The sequence below is a fragment of the Heloderma suspectum genome, chromosome 1, assembly GCF_057233095.1.
Source record: "Heloderma suspectum isolate Gila_16-S chromosome 1, 16-S_ref, whole genome shotgun sequence".
In the NCBI taxonomy this organism is placed as follows: Eukaryota; Metazoa; Chordata; class Lepidosauria; order Squamata; family Helodermatidae; genus Heloderma; species Heloderma suspectum.
The window spans coordinates 150,866,296-150,890,767 of NC_139458.1; the positions used below are offsets into that span (position 1 = coordinate 150,866,296).

Genomic DNA, 24,472 nt, shown 5'->3' on the forward strand with positions numbered 1-24,472 from the left:
AGAGCCCCAAGATTCACCAACCAGAGCCAGGTGCAAAAGACAAACTCTTAGAGTTAAATAATTTGCAGTACCAAAACTGAATAGAGTTCACAGTCCTTCTCCACAAAAATATGCTTACCTCAAGCTTTCTTAATTTCAGCAGTATAATTTAGGGTGGGAGGAGAGCATTTTTATTGCTGTTATTAAATAAATGGGCATCAGAAATCCTTGCCAATCTACTGCAAATTACCTACAAATATACCAAAAGATATACCTTCTGCCTAATCTAGAGAAGCATTTATAGACAAGGAAGATTAGCATGCAACGGGTGAACCTTGGAATACTCACACCTTCTCTGTCTATAAAAGGGTTTTGGTCCCACAGCAAGCAGGTAAGAGATAGTAATAATCTACAAATAGCTCACAGTCACAGTTCAGGGTGCTAGCAGAGTTTATATGACATCTTTGAGGATGGATGGTATGTATCCTATTTCCTGTTGCAAGCTAATGGCATTAGTTCTCTGCTCATTTCTGCTAGTGACACAGAGCTTAGATTCTGGGTTTCTTATAGGTATCAACAAGTATCTGTTACTGATGTACACAACATATTAATTTTTTTTTTTAAGACATAAAAAGTATGCCTGCGGAGACATATTTTCCTTTTGATGAGCTAAAGTGTATCCAGTGTTGTATGATCAGCAACAGACCTTTCCTGTTTTTTTTCTCCCCTTTCAGCCCCATACATGTCCCCCCAGATATGCTCTGGGGGTTCCCCAGAGCAAATTAGGGGGTGCAGGGGAGAGTGAATCCACCCTGCTGACAAATGCCATCAGTCAGCAGACAGACACAATTGGATTTCACCCTCATATTGACTTAGAGTAAGTCAATAGGAACTAGGTTGTATATAGGAAGTATTGAAATACTTTGCTGTGAAACAACCTAGAAATGCCAATTTCAAATTTGAGGGGTCCTTAAAGATGCATAAACTATGCAGCCAAAGAAAATCAAAACAACTTAAGAGTAATTCTAGAAGGCCAACCCTGTAGCCTCCAGCAAAAGGACTTTCAGCATGAATCAGCCATCAACTGCATTTGAGTCTTTTCACAGTACTGCCTGCCTGCATATACACATTTCTGTATGTGTGTGTCAAGGTTTCCCTTATGACCTGGGCCCCTTGAGCAACTCCTTAAGGATCTCTTGCCGCCTTAAGAGTCCCACCTTCCTTCTTTTACCTTCCCCTTTCCAATAGCATAGGATTTAGGCTGTAGACATGGGGTGACTGACACCCTAGACATAGGGTTTAACTACAATAGTTTACTAATAGCTTTAAAGCAAACAAAGACAACTAAAGGTAATTATACAATAGAGCTGAGTGATACAGAAGGTATTAAAAGAAAAGAAAATTTGCAAAACGCAAGTTCCTCTACCCTAGCTGTCCTTGGACTTTTCTAGGCTTCTTCTTCCTGCTCACTCTTCAGACTCTGCTCTCACTTCAGGCTCTGGCTGTCTCTGTCTTACTCTGGCTGCAGTCTGGTCTTTCTGACTCTTACTGGCTTTCTTCCTCTCTTTATATACCTTCTTCCTCTCTTTATATACCTTCTTCTCTCAAAACCAAAAGTACTGCTTCAAACCTGCAAAAATGAAACTTAAGTGGAGAATTGACTTTAACCAGGAGAAATGAAACTATTCCTCTCAGATTTACCCCCTCCCAACAGAAAACTCCAGGCCTCTAAGCCTGACCTTTTTTCCCATTGCCTCCGTAGGCTCAAATCTTCACAGTGTGTGTATGTATTTGGACAATAAATGTGCTGTTATGTAGATGAAGAAGTATAAAACTTCCCAAGAGTCCTAATAAAAACACAGTGCAATGACAGGTTCATATAATGGGAAAGACCAGGTGTAGAGATTGCATAGATGAAGCCTTCACAAGTTAGCCTCTAAATGTGAAGATCCCTATGCAAACTTAAAACTAAAATCTGTGAATAGCAGGTCCTGGGTGATGCCATTGAGTGTGCTGCTCACATAAACATTCCTGTGCCTGTTCATCTGAAACCTGGCAGGCTTGATCCCTTCAGAAGGGGCAAGTACCCTTGCAAATGTCTTCCAATTCTACTAGGAAATAAAAAAAGTTATCTGCAGCTCCCTTAAAAAAAAAAAGAAAAAAGTGTGTGGCTCCAGGCAGTGGGTTACATGAGGGTTGTTTAACCCTTGCATAACCCCTGCCGGCCGGGTTCACATGGCAAGACAACCCATGGACGATACTTGAATATTCAAGATGGTGCCCACAGCACGCAAACCCAGTCATTCTCTCTGTGTGTGTGTGTGTGTATATATATAAGGTGCATAGCACACAAACCACTGCATGTATTTTTCTGAATGTTAGCAGGTGCAATCTCCTACGTGGCTACTATATGTGCAGATTGCATGCACTTCTGATAAACAGGCAAATTTCATCCACTTCTGACAAACAGCTGGGTTTTTTTTATTTCCCATGATAGTAAATGGGAGGCACAAAATCTCAGATTTCTGAATCTCAACTTGGGATCAATACCTAGTTGAAGTGAACAACCTCTGGATCAGGCCATTTTCCACAGCACTAATCGGGCTCTTGTGGTTGTGGACATCTCTATTTTATATTTATTTTAAGCATTTACATTCTGCCTTTCAGCCCTCCCACCCCTCACCTCGAGAGCAGATGTGGTTTTCAAGGCAGTGGTAGAGCACCTGCTTCGCATGCAGAAGGTCTCAGGTGCGATCTCCGCCATCTCCAGGTAGGGCTGGAAAAACACCTGCCTGAAACCTGGAGAGCCCCTGCCACTCAGTGTTGCTAATACAATGGATCAATAGTCTGACACAATATAAGGCAGCTTCCTGTGTTCATCTAAGTTATGAATTCAGTATTTTTATCACTTAATTGGTTGTGGACTATAGGATCATCAAACAGCACTGTTAGGAACTCTGGCACATGCTTTTCTTTCCTAGACAGCTCATTGGCACAGTCCCAGCAGAGACAGATTTCTAGTATACTATGTTCTCGTTCTTCAGCATCCCTGGACAAGTACACTTGCATCCTTCCCACTGTGGGTCTTCCTCTTCTATTACATCATTCTGAGACCTGATCTCTACAGGTGAAACAGAGCAACTAGGATTTTTGCTTGCTCCAGATCAAATTTGACCATTATAAATTATACTGTATTCTGTTGTCCCTGAAATGGAGGGGTGGCCCCTTGCTGCTCATAGCTTAGCAATGTTTTGGTAATTTTAAGTCAAACACAAGGGGGCTGGAAGATCTGGCAAAAATTAAAGGTGTAGCCCTGCCATGTCAGCCTGCCATGCTCAGCACTGCTGCGTGTGATCAAAATAATGCAGGATTACTTGGCTTGTAAAGCAGCTGCTTTTGATGGAGTCTCTCCCTGTGCCCCCTTCACCCCCCATATTGCAAGATTCACATACCACAATGTAGGTATAGCCTTCGTTATAATATTGCCACTTTCTCCCTTTAAGTAAGGGTAGCGACGTTTCCCTGGTTAGTTGCGCTATTAGCATAGAAAACCTCATTTCAAAATGCTTCTGTTTTGTGTCTTATTTTTTAGCCCAGATGCACTGAAGAATGTGGGAGGAGTTGAATCATGACTCAGAATCTTTTAATTTAATTTTCTGGTAAATTCGAAAGTTTGCAAGATACTTCATGGAAGCTTATGGCAGTGTATCCAAATGTACAACCTATGGGCTCGAGGACTTTTAACCCTATAAAAAAGAACATGTTATGGTTCGTTGGACACTACACATTCTCAGTATATAATCATTTTCAACAATCATGTTAAAGCTACACTGGTCCAGGTTCATGAGGATGAGTGCCCTGCCTCTGCTTATGTAAGATGTCTCCATTAGGTACTAAGGACATCAGCGTTCTAGTCATATCTGAGAAAGTAGAATGAATTTCCTAAATTAAAAATAAAATAAAGCAGGAATGGAAGGTACAACTATAGGTTGTAAATCGGTTGCAGAGAATTCCATTTAATATAATTAATTCCTAATTACTTGTTTGTATACTGCTATGTCCCCTTAATGGATCACTGCCTTGTTGTGGCAAAGGGGCTTGCGTAACTCAGTGAAGCCATAAGCTATGCCGTGCAGGGCCACCCAAGACGGACAGGTCATGGCGGAGAGTTCTGACAAAATGTGGTCCACTGGAGAAGGAAATGGCAACCCACTCCGGTATTCTTGCCAAGAAAACTCCATGGAACATATCACAAGGCTAAAAGATATGACGCCGGAAGATGAGCCCCTCAGGTCGTAAGGTGTCCAATATACTACTGGGGAAGAGCAGAGGGAATTTCCAAGTAGCGCCAGAAAGAGTGAAGCGGCTGGGCCAAAGCCGAAAGGACACTCAGCTGTGGATGTGTCTGGTGGCGAAAAGAAAGTCCGATGATGTAAAGAACAATATTGTTTAGGAACCTGGAATGTAAGATCAATGAATCAAGGTAAGCTGGAGGTGGTCAAACATGAGATGGCAAGATTGAACCTCGACATCTTGGGAATCAGCGAACCAAAATGGACAAGCATGGGCAAATTTAATTCAGGTGACCATTATATCTACTACTGTGGGCAAGAATCCCTTAGAAGAAATGGAGTACACTCGTAGTCAATAAAAGGGTGGGAAAAGCAGTACTGGGGTACAATCTCAAAAACGATAGAATGATCTCAGTACGAATCCAAGGCAAACCATTCAACATCACAGTAATTCAAGTCTATGCCCCAACCACTGATGTCGAAGAAGCTGAGGTTGATCGGTTCTATGAAGACCTACAACACCTTCTAGAACTAACACCAAAAAAAGATGTCCTCTTCATCATAGGGGATTGGAATGCTAAAGTAGGAAGTCAAGAAATCACCGGGATAACAGGCAAGCATGGCCTTGGTGTACAAAATGAAGCAGGACAAAGGCGAATAGAGTTTTGCCAAGAGAAGACGCTGATCATAGCAAACACACTTTTCCAACAGCACAAGAGGCGACTCTACACATGGACATCACCAGATGGTCAATATCGAACTCAGATTGATTATGTCCTTTGCAGCCAAAGATGGAGAAGCTCTATACAGTCAGTAAAAACAAGACCTGGAGCTGACTGTGGCTCAGATCATGAGCTTCTTGTTGCAAAATTTCGGCTTAAATTGAAGAATGTAGGGAAAACCACTAAACCATTCAGGTATGGCCTAAATCATATCCCTGATGAATATACAATGGAGGTGAGGAATAGATTTAAGGGATTAGATCTGCTAGACAGAGTGCCTGAGGAACTATGGACGGAGGTCCGTAACATTGTTCAGGAGGCAGCAACTCAATCCATCCCCAAGAAAAGGAAATGCAAGAAAGCAAAGTGGCTGTCTGATGAGGCTTTACAAAGCCTTTACATGAGGCTTCGGCAATGCCAAAGAGTGTTCAAACTACCGTACAATTGCGCTCATTTCACATGCCAGCAAGTTGATGCTCAAAATCCTACAAGCTAGGCTTCAGCAGTATGTGAACTGAGAACTACCGGAAGTACAAGCTGGGTTTAGAAGAGGCAGAGGAACTAGAGCTCAAATCGCCAACATTCGCTGCATCATGGAGAAAGCAAGAGAATTCCAGAAAAATGTCTATTTCTGCTTCATTGACTATGCTAAAGCCTTTGATTGTGTGGATCACAACAAACTGTGGCAAATTCATAAAGTGATGGGAGTACCAGACCACCTTACCTGTCTCCTGAGAAACTTGTACGAGGGTCAAGAAGCAACAGTAAGAACCAGACATGGAACAACCGAGTGGTTCAAAATTGGGAAAGGAGTACGACAAGGCTGCGTATTGTCACCCTGCTTATTTAACTTATATGCAGAGTACATCATGAGAAACGCCAGGTTGGATGAATCAGAGGTCGGAATTAAGATTGTTGGGAGAATTATCAACAACCTCGGATAGGCAGACTATACCACCCTAATGGCAGAAAGCAAAGAGAATCTAAAGAGCCTCTTGTTGAGGGTGCAAGTGGAGAGTGCAAAAGCTGGTTTGAAACTCAACATTAAAAAAACGAAGATCGTGGCATCTGTCCGCATCACTTCCTGGCATATAGAAGGGGAAGAAATGGAAGCAGTGACAGATTTTATTTTCTTGGACTCCAAGATCACCGCAGACGGTGACTGCAGCCATGAAATTAAAAGACGCTTGCTTCTTGGGAGGAAAGCTATGGCAAACCTGGACAGCATAGTAAGAAGCAGAGACATCACCTTGCCGACAAAGGTCCATATAATCAAAGCTATGGTTTTCCCAGTAGCAACGTATGGCTGTGAGGGCTGGACTATAAGGAAGGCTGAACGCCGAAGAATCGATGCTTTCGAACTGTGTTTCTGGAGAAGACTCTTACGATTCCCCTGGACTGCAAGGAGGTCAAATCAGTCCATCCTAAAGGAAATCAACCCTGAGTGCTCATTGGAAGGACAGATCCTGAAGCTGAAGCTCCAATATTTTGGCCACCTAATGCGAAGAGAAAACTCCCTGGAAAAGACCCTGATGCTGGGAAAGATTGAAGGCAAATGGAGAAGGGGACGGCAGAGGATGAGATGGCTAGATAGCATCACTGATGCAATGAATATGGACTTGAGCACACTCCGGGAGGGAGCGCAGGACAGGAAGGCCTGGCGTGCTATGGTCCATGGGGTCACGAAGAGTCGGACACGACTGAACGACTGAACAACAACAAAAGTATTTCTGGAATTGCAGAGGGGGAGGAAGTTTTAGTGCTTGTGGTGTGTATGACCAAAGCTTCTTGTTTTACACCTTGCTAAGCTAATTTATATAGGTAGGCTTATACAGGGATCCCAAAACTACTTTTGGCATTTGCAGTATATCTTCCTTCCCCATCCCCTTTGAACAGCAGACCTACATCTCACATCACAATTTTTTCTTAGTTTCAAAAATCGTTTTCCACATGACATAGAGGACTTCTTTTTGAGCAACATAAATCCAGAGGCCGTGTGCATGTTGAACTAGTACTGTGGCAATCTGGTTCTCATCCTTAAATTTTAATTAGTTAGGAGCAAAACCCAGCCTCAGTTACACTGACATTCTCATAGCTTCATCCCCATTTAACTCCCTGTGGAAATATATGACACATACCACCTCTAGCGCAGAATTTGCCACTTCAGTAAGAGTTCTTCGAATAAACCAAAGAGTGTACTTAACCAGTGCAAACCCTTAATCTTACAATGATCTTTTCTGACCATTAATTTTAAAATCTTTCCTTTAACTCTGCAGATTCTTTAATAATTTAATATTGTAAATTTTGCTTACATTTCAGTTTATGTTAAGAACTATGTAACCTGCCATCCTGAAACATTTTTTACTCAAGGCAAATTATTTATTTTTTTATTTATTATTACATTTATTAATCGCCCATCTGGCTGGTCACTCAGCCGCTCTGGGCAATGTACAACATACAATAAAAACAGTTTAAAACAATAAAATTCTACAATTCCAAACTACAAAATTCTACAAATTAGTGTTAAAACACTTCAAAGCTGTAAATTTAAGTTCAACCTTATGTGGACTGTGTGTTTATGTTCCAGGAAAAATGAAGCTTAGGCATGCAATAGCAAGCATTATCTTTCCATGCTTAATTTTCTGTCTTCCATACTTTCATAAATCTGCATGCCATAATAAAGCAGTTGTTAGACAAATTGATCCCAGTATGTTTACAAGAGAAAGCTTGGGCATGGTTGAGTCTTTTCCTCTATAGTAGTTGAAGAATATGGCCAAAATCCAGAAGGGCATGCATAAACCAGTCTTACTGATAAATTTTATTTCTGAAAGATTTCTCTAGAAAAATAACTTTTAAAAAATCCCCAGACTTTCAAGATTGGATGCAGAAGCATCTCAAAGGAAAATTTGGGTGCATAATCAGGGTTGTATCCCACTGTTTCTGTCTGCCAGCAGACTGGACATACTGGGTGAAATGAATTCCCCTTCCTGTGCCCCTGTGGAGGAGATTTGGGCAGGTGTTGAGCAAGTGGAAGTCTGCTTCCATGATATTGGATGGAACTTGAATTGAGCATGCTCTCTTTCTAGTCATGAGCTTTTGGTAGGCTCCGCTACTTCTTTCACATAGTGGGTGAGTTTGCACAACATGATAATCTGCTCTGCGAAATAAGCTACGCAGTGTGGGTTGTCATCAGAACAACCCACGGTGAGCCTGACAGATGCTCGGGCTTACTGTGGGTTGTTCTCTCCCTCCTTCCCTCTCGGTCCTTCAGCCAACTCTGGCAAGTCTCCCAGGGGACTTGGCGGCAGAACCCATCTTGTCTGCTGCCAAGCCCCGCTCCCCACTCCAGTTGCAATCCCGGTTGCATTTGGAACTACTTCTATTTTTACCCTGATATTTGCACAAACTGTGGGCTATTTTTTAAAGTTATTATTGTTGTTGTTGTTAGTGTTACTATTATTTAGGCCCTGGGATTGTGTGCAAATGTCTTTGTAATTTGGGGGGCAGCAGTTGCAATTGCGGAGGTCCACAATTGCAGCTATCAAATTATGTATGGCCTTGCCTTTTATGTTTCTGCTGTCAAGGGGAACAAAGTATACTAGGAAACATCAAGGTAATTGACAAGATGGGGTTGCATATATGCTAGTTTGACAGCCCTTGGGGTCCCATTTCCCCAACCTGTCAGTGGGTAATTTGCGTACATTGACAGCTATCAAATTGAGGAAAAAGAATCAGATTGCACCCTTAGCAGCCTGATTCCCATGTCTTGAAGTGTGGAACTTACTCTTGGGGGTCCCCCCTTCCTTTCCACCCCTTCCCAAGTCTCCCCCAAGTGGTTTTAAGGGTGATCTAGGGTCCACCTCATTTTTTCAGCTCCCCTTTCACTGCAAATGGGAGCTCTGAAAATGGGGTAGACTCTAGATAGCCATTAAAATGACTTGTGAGAGACTTGGGGAGGAGTGGAATGGAAAGGGGGACCTTCAAGAGTAAATTCCACACTTTAAAACTTAAGGATAACTTTGCTAAGGGGCCGATCTGGTCCCCTTTCCCCCCTGACCTGTCAGCTGTCAAACTAGCATATATGCAGCCCATCTTATCAATTACCTTGTAGGTCTCCTAGTACACTTTGTTCCCTTTGACAGCTGAAGCGTACAAGGTAAGGCTATATATAGTCTGACAGTCCCAATTGTGCACCTCTGCAATTGCGAAAAACTGACCAACTCCCCCCCCCATTACAAAGACATTTGTGCACATCCCCCCCCCAATTAAAAAAAAACAATTTGGTTCCATTTTACACAAATGTCAGGATGCAAAAAATAAAAAATGGTTGCCAAATGAGTGACAGCCCTGTTGCTTGGGCACCGGTGGAGGGGCTGTCACTGTGGCATGGGCAAGATCACTCAGCAAGAGCAGCAGGGGTTTCTGCTGTTCTTGCTGAGCAGCTCGCTCACCAAAACCTGCAACCCATGATAGGTTAGCTGTGCTGGATTCAAATGACACACCAATCCATCATGGTACAACAAACCCTAAAACAAGCCATGGGTTGTGAAGGTGGCTTGTTGCCCATGCACAAACCACCCTGCAGGAATCAGTCCAGGTTCACACGATACAACAACCCATCATGGCTTGTTATGTCATGCGAATCCAGATGTTGGCTGTGTTTGGACGATCATGGGGTAAAAGAAGCCATCTTAGCTTCTCTTCGTGCCTCCGTGCATGCTGTGCATGACTGCAGTTTGCATAATTAACTGCAGTGCAGTGTGGGTTGCCATGTCATCTGAACCCAGCGTGGCTCGTGGTGGTTGGTGGCTTCTTACCAACGCCACAACCCCTACTACAAGATGTGGGTTGTAGCATGGGTAAGAAGCCACCCCTACTGCGCACCGCACCGGGTTTGGACAGCAAGGCAACTCACACTGCATTGTGGGTAATTGTGGAAATTGTGGTCTCATGCATGGCAGGGGCAGGGGAAGAAGCCACAGTGGCTTCTTTCTCCCCCACATTCGTACAAACCCAGTCACTGTGTGTCCACGCTCTAGATTACAGGCATTGCCTCAGCTGATAATAATAAAAGGACTCCCTATTCTGTAGGCCTTTTCTAGAGAATACGTGTATTGAATGTGTGGTTACCCTATACAAATGTTTCCTATAATTCTCCATTAGAAATGGAGAAAGTTGACACTTGAAGTTGCTTCATAGAATACATTTTTTCTCTATGAAGATTATTGCCATGTAGGAAAATCATACTGTGTAGAGTAGAGGTCAGCAACATGATGCCCACAGGCCCAGTAGCACCCGCCAAAAACCCTGATTCTCTCAGGTGGGGGCAGGAAAAGACTCCCAGCAAGGGGGGGGGGTGGGACAGGAAGAGAGAGACTCCCAGTTGGGGGTGGGTTGGCAAGAAGAGAGACTCCCAGCAAGTGGTGGGGGAGCTAGAAAAGAGAATCCAGAAAAAATGTGTGTGAGCCCAAATGACCACAGGACAGATGTGTCCTTGGGCCTGGAAAAAAGTGTGCCTGAAATGGTTGACTATCTCTGGTGTAGAGTGTCTCTTATACTGTGCCATGTTAGGGCACAGTTGCCACGAGTCACTTTCCCCTGTGATGTGTTAACATCCTACATTGTATGGCATAAACCACGTATAAAATTGTTTGCTACTTTTCATTATAATGTTCTAATAATGAAGCATAGATGGAGTCTGGAGATAGTCCATTAACGCAGTTTCTAAATTGTTACCTTACAAACAAAGCTGGTAGTGGTACATTATTTTGTACCATAGTAGGGGATGTTCCCATAAGGGAGATCATCTCTTGAAACCCGGGTTTTGATTTGGAAGCTTGTGTCTTTCTCTTCATTACTTAAGCAATCAGAGTTTTATTTCAGCAATTCAGACATTGTGTTAATCCAGTGTTGCACTAGCATGCATCCACTAGATTCTACTGGTTAGAGCGATAAGGCTTTCTCCCTCTCTCCTCACCCATGGAGCCCTCTGCACCACTCAAAAATCTGCTTCAGTGGGTTTCTCAGCCCACTGAAGGAGATTTTAAGAGCACCCAGGAGGGAGGGGAAATTGCCCCCCTCCTGGTTCTGCTGACAGAGCTGCTTCTGTCAGCAGAACAGCACCATTGGATACAACTCCTTGTATTTGTAGTGTATAGGGTGAATTTCTAAAAGCTTTATAAGAGCCAATTCTGGTTTGATTATTTCCCCACAAGTTATAACTTGTGAAAATATTTTCATGGATGTGTACTCCTGAGAACAGTTCTTTAGATTGATACATACATACAGATTACTCAAAAGATCATGCATATTAAGTCCATCCTGCCTCAAGATGGTATGAATTTAAGGTCAGTGCTATCTCTGATCTTTTGCTGCTATTTAACTTGCTTACATTAAACCAAGTTCCAACATTTAAATTCAAAACTAAACCAGTAGTGGATAATCCAAGCCAGAACTTTATCCAGTGGATTCCGAGTAGATACACTAAAATTTTGAGCATCAAGGAAGAAGCAAGCCATCTGGCAGACCTAGTTTGCATGACATGGTTCAGCTCGTCTTGTGTTATTTAACCCGCTGTGAGCCATAGTGCCCATGGGCTCCACTGTGCATATCCAACCCCCGCTCAGGTTGTCATGTCATGCTAATCTGGCGAGTGTGGGTTATGTGAGGTTTAAATGACACTAGAACATGTTTTTTTCTAAGGTTATGCAAGGATTGTTTAACCCTCGCATAACCCATGTTTGCTGGGTTCGCACAACACAACTGCCGAGTGGGGGTTAGATATGCAAAATGGTGGCCGCATATGCCCTGCACGCACTGCAGCTTCACCATGGGTTAAATAACCCACATTGTGCTGTTGTGTCATGCAAGCTGGCCAAATCTGTGGATCTTGAAACTAGTAACTATTTCTCAGGTCCACTTCATATGCTAAGGTAACACAATTGCCACCAAAACATCCTTCCATATGGAAGGAGCTCTGTAATGTTTCCATAGCACATGATAACAATACAGTCTGTGCTGTTGTAAAGGTCGCATAAAGATGCAGTGCTGCTGTAACATTCCATGCAGTGGGTGATGAGAGACTTGCTTGAAACATGGGTCCTTCACCTGGAAGCAGTTCCTGGACTTTACACCATCCATGTAACGTATGAAGTAGACTTCTCAGTGACATATTCAAGAGGAAATAAAATTTCTGTAGAGATTGGTCATCACTTCATTTGGTTTTCCTGCCTTTTCTTCCACAAGATTTGCATCTATTTTACAAAGCAGAATCTCTGGACATAAAAACAATTCTTAGAATGCTCTTAGTGAGCATTCTAGTATATACACATAATTATATATGGTTGCCTGTGAGAGATAAAACTTTGCTACTGCCCTTTCCTAATTTTTTTGATGACATGTTAAAGTCAGAACTCCTATGTTTTACTAGCAAAAGTTTGCTAGTTTCAACATCAGAGGAAGAATTTATATATTGTATAACACTAAATAGAATATATTTAATGTAATGATTGTGGGATTAGCCTTTTTGTTAAATCAGATTTGTGAATTGTTAAGCTCACAAGTGATAAGTCTGTTCTTTTCCCTTTAAGACGCTGTGTGGACAGTAATGACCGCACGTTTCCGATTGCCTGCTGGCAGAACCTACAATGTACGAGCATCTGAACTGGCACGAGACAGACAGCATACAGAGGTGGTCTGCAATATTCTTCTTTTGGATAATACTGTACAAGCATTCAGAGTTAACGTAAGTACAGTGTTTTCAGAAACTTACCATACTTCATTCAGTATTACTTCATGGTCAAGTTTAGGCTTCAGAAGGCATTCTCATGATATCTCATATTGCACATTATAACTAATCATGTACTTTAGCCATCTATTTCTTTATTTAAACATGGTCATTAAGAAAAATGAAGAGGATGAATTTACAAGCATCTGATGTTAAAGCAGATTTCCCTTCTTGAAATCTGACTTTCAAACCTCGCCTTTCTTCTGCCCTTTTTTACACTGTTCGAGATTTCCTAAAAATGTGGTTTGGAATTAAAAAGAGATGTCCCAGACCTGAGCTTGCTAGAATCAAGAAATAATAGCTAAATGTACAATTTATAGTAAAAACTACAGTGTGAATCAGCATGATGTATTTGCTTTTAGCATGTGAATGTGGTTTAGTATAGTGGCTAAATGTGAACTGTGTGCCAGGAAGTCCCCGGTTCAAAACACAGTTCAGACGTGAATTTGCGAGGTGGCATTAGGCAACCTATTTTCTTTCAGCCTCCCACGCCCTCCCCCAACCCCATTCTATATGGAAACAATAGCTTGCAGTTTTGTTGTTCAGGGCTACAGATATAATGTATGTGAATAATTCCAGGGGAGGGAGAGGGGTACGCCAAATCATTTTAGATTGGTTCAAGTGCTATATAAATAGTATATATTATTATTTAGGACTGGAGTGCCCCCCAAGGCCTTAACTTCATCCACCCCCACGCACACACATATACACGAAACTAGTGTTCCCTCCACCTCCTCCCCTTGATATCCTGATCACTCTTTTCCCACTGCTGTTACCAGCCAGGAAAAAGCTATCTGTATGAAGATTCCTAAGGTCAAAGAACCTGATACAGGTTGCTCTTTCACCATTGCTGCTAGCAGCAAAAAAGAGCTATCTGTATCAGAATTGCTGGGATGTGTGCACATGTGTGTATATGTATGTGCATGTACTTGTCTGAGTGCCTGTGGCCCCCAACCTCCAGGCCAGCATAACATGTGAACCCCACAGCCGAAAAGGTTGTGCACCCCTGATTTAGAAGTCCATTTGCTGGTCTCATTAAGGGTCTCATAATGAGGATTTGGGGACGGGCATTCAAGATTCACGAGGAGAATGTAGCAGTGGGAAAAAATGGAGGGAAGGGGAATGTTTGTTTTTGGCCCTTCACATCTCTAGGGCACAAATCTATCTCCTGATTTTTCAGTTGTGAATGTGTGGATTTCTTCCATACTTTCAGTAAATATTTATGCATGCTTTCTCATAAGCCTGTACTAACTCATTTTATTTGCAATATCTAATTTGCAGTGTTGTCACATCCACAAATTCACGTCAGTCTTCATATTTTTAAAAAACTATTGGCCCTGGTTTCCTGAAAGATGCTTCCTGGCCTATTAATTGTCAAGCAATCCTGTCTCTACTTTTGACATATCCCCTGTTTATCCACGTAGCTACACTCTGATTGTCTCTCTTCCTATTGCTGCAGCTCAAAAGTGCATAGGACAATCTTTTATGGAAAGGGTATGTTGTTAGTGTATAAGACTAGTCTTCTTATTTCTTCAGTATGTTGGGGTTGTACAACAAAATGGGACACTATGTTGGCTTCACATGTTAACCAAGAAATGTCCAAGCAGAAAGCACAATTTATTTATTTTATTTTATTTTTAATCCACCCAATAGCTAATGTTCTATGGGTTGATTACAAATGGGTGGGTTTGCTTCTGTCATAATATGCAAAGGAGAAATTTGCACATCTGCACAGTGAGAAGATGCATGTACACTGACATAACTTCCGTATCTTCTCTGTACAGAAGCACATAAAGGAAAGGAGGTGTTGTTTTGTTTTGGCAGTTCCCAGTAATGTGTAAAGTGTCTCTGAGAGGTGTTCATGGAATATATAAAGGTGTGAATTGTTGGTTGTAGTTGGTGATATAAAATACCTTTGGGGGGCCCTTTTTGGATGGCAGTGTTGCAATCCAAATGTGATATTCCCTAATGCCCTCCCTCCATCCCATATGCAGGCTTTCCCTTGAAGTTCAGGAGAAGCCTTTTGGGGGAACAGGGGGACTGGACTAGGGAAGAGTGTTCAGATATGTAGTGTTGAGAGGTTTGGCACAAAGCACCGTTTTAATAAGAATCTTTGCAGCAATTAATATAGCAAAATAGACAGCATTCTCTCGTTATACTCTGGAACTGGATCCTTGTTTAATTAAATGTGATAGGGCCACGATAAAGTCAGACTGATATTCAGCTAAAATAAGAATACATTGCATGATATGCGTTTTTGACTTTGGTACATTTTATCACACTGATTATAGTAAGATCTTAAAACATATTCCTTCTGACTTTGTAAAAAAAAGCATTTTATAGTACTATCCACTGTATGTTTATTCAAAAGTAAATACCCTTGTATTCAGCGTGACTTACACTCAGGTGAGCGTGCCTAGGATTGCAGCTGTAATTATTTAAATTACTCTGACAATTGTAATCACATTGTGTGGGTTCAGAGTAAAGGTGTTTGAGGCTTCAAAGAACTCAACATTAACATTTTTGTTAATGCAAAGCAAATTGTTAGGTTCTGCATCAAATGGAGAAACTATTCTGATTTTTCTGAGGGCTAGTTTCATATGTATTCTAAGGGTACTTCACAAATAAGCTTAACCTTTATGGGTATGCCAGTAGTAACCAGTAATAATTTTCACCTGACTTTTTTCTTAATAATAAACTTTCAAAAAGGAACTCAATCTTTGGTGAATGGAGGTAGCTTGTGTCTTAGGCTAATGATGATTGCATAGTGGAGATGTGTGAATCTTAAGAGTTTTTACAAAACACTTGTCCAAATAGTGAATCTGTTTGTAATGAACAGGCTGTAGAAACTGATGTTATACTTTATCATAGGGATTTGTGGAAAACAAATGCCAAAAGGCTACATGGAAGAACACTTCTCAGCCTCATAAATATAAGGTGATCGGGTGGGGAGGGAAAACTTATTGTGTACTTACTTTTTCATGTCAAATGCTTCATCAGCTAGCTGATCTTCAACATTATTGAGCATAGAAAGGAAGTTCTGCATAAACAGCTTGGTGAACAGGCCAAAGCGTGCAAGGTAGCGTGAAAGGAGGAACAGAGTCTGGAATGTGTGAAGAAAACAAAGGAGTGGTTAAGAAGCAAACCTGTGAGGTATAAGAGGAAGAAACATGTCCAAAATCTCAAGGCAGACTTGCTGAGCATTTTGATGGCTACAAGGCTGCATTGTAAATAGTGGAAGTAAAGAAATCATTTGAATTTGAGGCATATAGTAACATGTAGTCATTGGAACAAGGCAAACTTTGCAATCACATTCCATTATACTTTGCAAGTGAAGAGATGTTTAAAATAAACTTGTTTGAAGAATATACATTTTCTTCTGTGTTTACTGGAGGCAGTAATAATTGCTGTGTTTCTGTCTGTATTCATTTCCTTGCTCTGTGAATAGTTGAAAGAGAAACTGTTCTGTGGATATGGTCCTTTAACCTCAGAGTCATTAAGAGATTCAGTAAGATGCCTCATTTCAGGTACTCAGATAAAAGTTCAGTTAGCCCTTTTCACTCACCAAACTTAATAGTGCACAATTGATTTACCTAGCATCTGTTTGTAGATTTCGACTCCTTGTTCCTTTGAGCTTTCAGCCACAAGAAGGCAAGGCAGATGAATGTCTGTGGTACAAAAATATAAAATTCACACTAGTTCTAATGTGCATATTGTATATAGTCATGTGTGTGTTTTGGTTTGGTGAAATGCCAGTTTTCAAAATGAATCTCTCAGCCACTCTTCCCAAATTGCAGTTCCAAAATACAGACCAAGAGACAGTACAGCCCAAAATTTGGAATGGATCTGTTGTTCACATCATAAATGTTTTCTAAGGCACCAGGGCAAAGTCTAGAAAGGTTTTCTTTTGAGCTTAGATCAGGGATGGAGAATAGTGGCCCTTCTAATTTTGTTGAACTGCAATCCTCATCATCCCTCACCATTGGCTATGCTGGCTAAGGTTGCAGTCCAACATCTGGAGGGCCACCTGTTCCCTACCTTGACTTGGATTATAGGAAATTACTAATGATATTGAAACTGGGGAAGATGTCAAAGCTGGAACAGCAGACTTCCAGATAAGACAGCTCTGTGTTCAGTTTAAAAGTCTTAAAGTTTTCTCAAGATGTAGCTATGGGACCCTGTTTCTCCTCCGTATCAAAATGTCTCTGGTCTTGGGGAAAAATGGTTAGAGGCAAGGTGTTCTGTTTGATGGTTGAAATTTTGCTCACATTTGCAAACAGTTTTATTCAGTATTTTCTTTTCACAGAAACATGATCAGGGACAAGTTCTGTTGGATATAGTTTTCAAGCATCTTGATCTGACCGAGAGAGACTACTTTGGTTTACAATTGGCTGATGATTCTACTGATAATCCAGTAAGCTGTATCTATTTTTCTAAACAAAGTTATTCTCTTTGCTATTTTCTTGAAGTTTAAGTTTTGCTGATCAAGTAACTCAATCTGTCCTTGATCTGTATTTAAAAGGTAGAGTACAGAACAGGTGTATTTAAAAATCTGTATTCTGAGCACTTACAGAGAATTATTGATACTTTGTGCTCTTTCCCTCCTTGCACCCATAAAGGAATCTGTAAAAAATATTTTCTAGAGAAGTGGGAACAACTTCAATTTACTCTGCCTCCCCCTGCCTCCTCGGGCGCATAAGGATTGGAAGTACTTCTAAACAAAGTTTGGATGCTTGGTGATGAGTACTGAGGAAGCACTGAAATGTTAATTTGGGATATATAATCAGCGTTTGCAACTAGCTTGTTTTAAAACAAAATCAGTAGCAATCCTATACATGGCTGCACAACAGTAATTCAGTGGTGTTAACGTGCAGGAAAGTGGGTATTGGATTGCAGCCAGCTAGTACTCGTTGAGAATAGAAAGGCTGGAACTTGGGAACAGTGTACACTTTATGCTTTTATTAATTAAAACATTTACAAATAGCTTTTCTACCCAAAAGGACCCCCAGAATAATATACAACTTTAAAAACTTTTAAAACGAAAGCAAAGCTTTCCAAAGCTTTCCAAAGGCAGGCATTTGGGGTGGGTTAGGGTATTTTAAAAAAAAAATTATGGTAGAATTTTATTGTTTTAAATTGTTTTATGGTGTGTTGTACATCGCCCAGAGTGGCTGGGTGACCAGCCAGATGGGCGATTAATAAATTTTATAAATAATAAATAATAATAATTTTGGCAAAGTGCACCATGATATCCTGATGAGCAGACTAGCTCAAAGTGGGCTAGATGAAACAACGATCAGGTAGATCCACAGTTGGCTACAGAATCGGACTCAAAGAGTGCTTATCAATGGGACCTTCTCAAACTGGGGAGAGGTAACAAGCGGGGTACCACAGGGCTCAGTCCTGGTCCCAGTGCTCTTCAACATTTTTATGAATGACTTGGAGGAGGAGGTGCAGGGAATGCTGATCAGATTTCCAAATGACATAAAATTGGGTGGGATAGCGAATACCTTGGGAGACAGAAACAAAATTCAAAGCGATCTTGATAGACTGGAGTGCTGGGCAGAAAACAACAGAATGGCATTTAAATGCCAAGTTCTGCACCTAGGAAAAAGAAACTAAATGCACAGCTACAAGATGGGGGATACGTGGCACAACAACACTACAAGCGAGAAGGATCTTGGAATTGTTGTCAATCACAAGCTGAATTTGAGCCAACAATGTGATGTGGCTGCAAAAAAGGCAAATGCTCTTTTGGGCTGCATTCATAGAAGCATAGCTTCCAAATCCCGGGAAGTACTAGTTCCCCTCTATTCAGCACTGGTTAGGCCTCATCTGGAGTACTGTGTCCAGTCCTGGACACCACACTTTAAGAAGGATGCAGACAAACTGGAGAGGGTTCAGAGGAGGGCAACAAAGATGATCAGGGGCCTGGAAACAAAGCCCTATGAAGAGAGACTGAAAGAACTGGGCATGTTTAGCCTTGAGAAGAGAAGACTGAGGAGCGATATGATAGCACTCTTCAAGTACTTGAAAGGTTGTCACAGAGAGCACGGCCAGGATCTCTTCTTGATCATTCCAGAGTGCAGGACATGGAATCATGGGCTCAAGTGACAGGAAGCCAGATTCCGGCTGAACATCAGGAGAAACTTCCTGACTGTTAGAGCAATATGACAATGGAACCAATTACCTAGGGAGGTAGTGGGCTCTCCCACACTGGAGGCATTCAAGATGAGTCTGGATAGCCATCTGTCAGGGATGCTCTGACCTGGATTCCTGCATTGAGCAGGGGGCTGGACTCGATGGCCTTGTAGGCCCCTTCCAACCCTACTATTCTACTACTCTGCTACTCTACTAAAACACCTTGTAATAAAACAAGTCTAAGCAGGAGGTGATTAAGACATGGATTCCTATGGCCAGATATGCCTTCTCCAGGAAGAGGCACACTGCCTGAAGCTCGGCAAAGGCAATCCTGGCTACAGCAGGCCCCATGACCCTCCAGGAGCAAAGAAAGTCTAGAAGCACCACCAAATTGTGAACCTGATCCTTCAGAGGGAATGCAGCCTCATCCAGAACAGGCTTGTTTACTGATTAAAAAAAGCTTGCCTGGTTTGAGCCTCAACTTGTTAGCCTCCAGTTCAACACTGCATCCAGACAGTGGTTCAGGACTTCCACAGCCTCTTTGGCATTGGTTGAAAAGAGAGAGAAATCTGGGTATCATCAGTTTAATTATGAGGCCCAATTCCTAAACTTTGGATGACATGGCACAGTCATTAGGTGTATCTGAATTGGTTTTATTTGTTTCACTTTTATTGGTGACTATTTCCGGAGGCGCAAAGGTATCAGCTGAATTATTAACTGCTGTTTTGATCTTAGAGTACACGTTCAAGACATTAGTTGGTTCCATTCCAAATATCCTGCAGATTTCTTAATCCATTATCATTCGAATGGTAATTGTAATTAAGTAGCTGGGGAATGCTATTAATTTATCATCTGTAGGGTGCATTAAAGTACTTTAAGTTTGCACTTCCTAGTTCTCTAGAACGGCTAGTTATGTAGTCTGTGACAACACTTTCAGAAGGTTAATGAATAGCTGTTACATAGTGATAGTAATGGGCACTTTCAGTGACCTATTACCGCTCCAGCTGTTAAAATAATTAAAAAGCTTGTGCAAGAATATTGTAAATATTTTAATCACTCTTAAGCCCTTGCAAAGTACTTAATGATATGCTTTGGAAAATGGCATATGCACAAAGTGTCATACAGTATTACAGGGGTTGAGCAAACACATTAGATGGGACACTTTAAAAAAAATCAAGGCTGACTACAATCAGTTGTACTCAAAGCATCCCCCCCCCCGCCGCCCCCTGTGGTTGTCTTGTTGTAATAGGTTGGGTAGTTTGGTGTCCCAGTAAAACCTGTTATACATTATGTTATGCACATAAATGTGAAAGTATGTGCTTGTGCTGCTTTGATATTATTCGTATCAATACATTGGCATCTATCAAATGGTGGCCCATGGACAACGGTCATCATCCTCTGGTGGTATTGCTGGCGTTATTCTTCCCACTTTAAAGTGAGGTGGCAGATATATAATGTTCCAGTTGGGTTGATAGCACTTCAGTTCAGCAAAGGTTAAGTTAGAGTATGGAAATATGGGAAATTAGGCCTGGTTCCAGATTTGAAGGGATCTGAGCACAGTGCTTCTGGTGCTCCCCACCCCGTCTTCTGTTGCTGGGCCCTGCAGGCCTTATCTGGCGGTGGTGGGCAACAATTTTCTAAACAGCGCAGGGTTGCTGGATCTAGCTGCCCTTTTGATTTCCCAGAATTCCTCAGATCAATGTTACATAGGGGGACTGCGGAAAATTAAAAGGGCAGGCAAACCGATCTTGTACTGCTCAGAACTCAGGCCAAGAAAAGAAATGCTTGAGGAGGGCAGGGCAGGTAGTAAGCTCTGCCACAGTGCTGTGGAACCCTTCCAAAGATGCCAGGTACTGATACTAGTCCAGTGGGCAATCAAATCTGCAATTTCTGCCCATTGCCTCGGCCAGAGCCTATTGCATCCAAGTTATTGAAGACCTTTCAAAACACATTAAGAGATGCTGAGCAACTATTTGCAGTTTCAGCCTGTATATTTTCAGACACTTATATTCCCAACCATAGGCTTAGGAATTCCCTGAGTGCTGAAGAATACAGCCCTGCTTCTTGACCTAAGTCTGATGCTTGTCGTCAGTCCCAGCTGCCAGTGCATTTTGTAGCAACCAGCTTTTGTCTGACTCATTCCTTCCTGTCCTGCCCTTTCAGTCTTGTTGATATGCTGCAGAAGTCAGGTTTTTATATTTTTTTCTTTGTACTTGTGGCCACCTCCACTCCCACCATTCCTGCTCATTTCCACAATACAAACAACTCACTTCCCATTAAAAAGCAACCACAGAGGAACTTGTGTAACACTGAAAATTTTTAAGGTAGTGGGAATACCAACCTGTAAGCAAGATTCTAAACCACAAAGGCTACTTCTGTAGCCAGAGTCCATATTACCAAATGTCTAACAAATTTATCCAACATTTTTCTTTCCACCAATTGTTCTTAGAAGACTATCCATTTTCAAATACGCAGTGGTTAGAAAGTTCTTCCTGGTGTCCAGCGTAAATTAATAGACAGTGAATATCCATCTGTTCTTGCACCCAAAATCTCCTTTAACCTAAATAACTTCTTCCTCTGTTCATGTGCTAACTTTATCTGTTTAAAGTATGATCATCCTATTCTGTCCCCTGTTGCTAAGTAAATGGGTCCCTTTTCCTGTGCTCCAACTATATGCATTTAAAAATGTGTTAATGTGTTTGTACTTTGAAAGGACACAGGTTTTAATATTTCAAATACAAAGTTTCATATTAGAAATTAATACAGAAAAGTACAAATCATTGTTAATGTAATTTTTTTGTTGTATTGCAACATTTATTTCAAATTCTCACAAATGAGGAAGAACAAAGTAACTCATAGTACCTTTTCAAGTTTCTTGTATTGCACAATCGAGTAACATGTTAGAACAACACGTAGTACTTTTGTTTACTAGTTTTTCCAAACTGGAGTCATATAGATAGTGTACTAACTTAGATGACAGATCCTTTGTGTTGATAAGGCATTTTGTTTTCAGTCTGCACAGGGTAAGGCCTGGAAATCAGCGGCCTAGAAAGCAATCCTTGAATGACCCACATATGGTCAGTAACACACTCCTTGGATCACAGTTCCAGAAAGAGGCAGAATTGGGCAATCATAGTTTCCTAGAGAAAATATGGCTATTTTAAACAGGATGAATGTGTCCCTTTGTTCTTTCCATTAGACTGCACATCTGAAGTCCCACAACTGGCCCTCAACTGGAATGAATATAGACTTCTTCCTAAATAATATGACATGCAAGTTAATACTTAAATAGCCATAAAGAATATTAAACACTTCCTTGGAATCTGTGCTCAATTTTCCTTTGTTACCTTATAGGTGTTTCCAGTTGAAGCACTTCCAAAATCAAACTGTACTTCATTAATCCTGAGATTAAAACTGGTAGGGGAAATAGAGGCATTTGGGGATTGGAAAAACTAGGTTGTGCCTGGAATTAGATGACAATTAGATAAACAGGATTCCTGTTCAAGGTGTTATACTTGATTGTGGCAGCTGGAGTGATCTTGTCTTATAGACTTCTTCATATGCTCCCTCTAGTGTTGAGTTCTGCTGCTGTTTTATAATGCACTATTTAAAGTGGTTTTATGCAGAGATTAAAGGAGGTTCTTTATCTGCTGGGTGTACCACCCAAAACATTTGTAGCACTCTTAACTTCAGATACATTGATTTTATACAAGTCCTTTGAAAATGTTAAAATGAGATGAATGTTACTAAAACAAACAAAAGAGAAGTGGTCATGATTTTCTTTAGCTGATGTTTTCCCTTTTTTATGTTATTGAGCTTGAAATAGAAACAGTTGAAAAATCTGTAGGGCAAGTAGATAGGAATTGTTTGTGTGCTTTTAGTTTCCATTAACTTCCTTATAAGAGTGAGTGCATTTTTAACAGTTATTGTCTAGAAAACCTAGACATTTGAACCCAGTTGCTTATGCCTACTGCCATAACAAAATATACCAGGGTCCTGTAGGGCAAAATCCAACTACTGTTCCTCCACCATCATAAGGCTTTGTCAGTGGAATGAGAAGGGGGTGTTTTTCAACAATTCCTTTCAGCTCCCAGCCCCTCACCCCAATCTGCTCCAGACAATCTCCCATTCCACTGACAGAAGCCTTTGGTTGGCAGAGGGGCACTAGTTGGATTCCACCTATAGTTTTCAACGTAGAGAGGGCTATCTTGTGTAATAGTGAACTCCCAACAATTGTTACATTATATTTCACAAGCATTGATGAATTGCCACATTACAATTTGAAGTACTGTTAAAATTTCTATGATTCTGAGACAGAAAAAAAAAAAAAACACATTAAGTGATTCATAACTAGCCTGGGCTGTGTCGTGGCTTCTTTATCCTGTGTAAGTCAGTAGCTCCATTGGCTGCATGGAACAGTAAGCAGTCAGTTTCTGGCAGGCATGAAGACCTCTATAAACGTCTTCAGCCTCCAGAGCAGGTGTCAGAACCTACCATGGTCTCGCTGTCAAGGAGAGTATAATTACCAACACACGCATGTATGTTTAACATTGTCTTGCTGAGAGACATGTTTCAATAATAACTGGTTGTGTGTTGTTGTTTTTTAAGCACATAGTGAGTTAATTTTTTCTTTCCCTCAGAGGTGGCTGGATCCGAACAAGCCAATCAGGAAACAGTTGAAGAGTGAGCAAAAATATTTTTATTTATTTTGAATATTTACTAAATTAGGATTAAAGTACTTACTAATTTGGGATAAGAATAACCTAATCAGATGTTTTGCTTACTTTTAGGAGGATCTCCTCACAGTTTGAACTTCAGAGTCAAATTTTTTGTAAGCGATCCTAATAAGCTTCAAGAAGAATACACACGGTATCAGTCTCTCTCATTTTAATAAGTTACCTTGATATTTTGTTACACAGGAGTGACTGCAATTATATAAAATATATCTGAAAAACTTTGAGATCTCTCATTGATATAAGAAACCTATCCAAAACTCGAAGATTATTAATGACTAGCAACGTATTGATAAAATGGATAGTATATATTCTGAGCAGCTTAGAAAATAAGTCTATTTGCAGGTTATGCCTAAATCTGTATTTAGGAATTATACAAGGTCTTAAACACATTGTCACAAGTCATTCAGAATCTGGCAAACAACAGTGTTTAGAATTGCATTGTGTTTACTCCTTTTGATTCATTGTAATCTGATCATCACCTGCCCACCAGCTATCCTGCCACTCTCGGTGCTGTGTGCTTTAGAGAGGACTGCTTTCTAAAGGCCGGTCCAGACTTTTAAGTGCTTATTGAACACATTCTTGCCTATTGGGCTATAAAGTGGGGTGGAGGGGTTAACTTCATTTTAGAAGGACTGAGCAGAGAGGAGCGTGAAACCCGCTGCTCCCCCACGTTACCTCATGGCCTGCTTTAAGCCGTTTTCCCCAACCCCAATTCCAATACAAGAAGTAAGCAAAGATGGAAAAGACAGCTCAGAGCAGTAGAGTATAGATGGATAAGGAAAGTGGGTTTCAATTCCTACCCCCTCTCAAGTTTCT

At 41.1% G+C, this 24,472-nt stretch overlaps 1 protein-coding gene across 12 annotated transcripts in view; it reads left to right on the forward strand.

The window, feature by feature from the left end:
- Positions 1-24,472, forward strand: part of PTPN4 (protein tyrosine phosphatase non-receptor type 4) — a 143,237-nt gene that overhangs the window by 31,715 nt on the left and 87,050 nt on the right. For 5 of the 12 annotated variants that reach the window (XM_084806913.1, XM_084806875.1, XM_084806893.1 and 2 more), the window contains exons 2-7: positions 12,583-12,737; positions 15,651-15,716; positions 17,086-17,193; positions 22,275-22,337; positions 23,561-23,603; positions 23,711-23,789. In XM_084806913.1, the coding sequence (XP_084663039.1) occupies positions 12,600-12,737; positions 15,651-15,716; positions 17,086-17,193; positions 22,275-22,337; positions 23,561-23,603; positions 23,711-23,789 (497 nt within the window). In that variant the 5' untranslated portion in view covers positions 12,583-12,599. Of the gene's footprint in view, positions 1-12,582; positions 12,738-14,195; positions 14,274-15,650; positions 15,717-17,085; positions 17,194-22,274; positions 22,338-23,560; positions 23,604-23,710; positions 23,790-24,472 lie in introns of those variants that run through there. The other 7 variants (XM_084806951.1, XM_084806921.1, XM_084806931.1 and 4 more) reach the window with 7 other exon arrangements.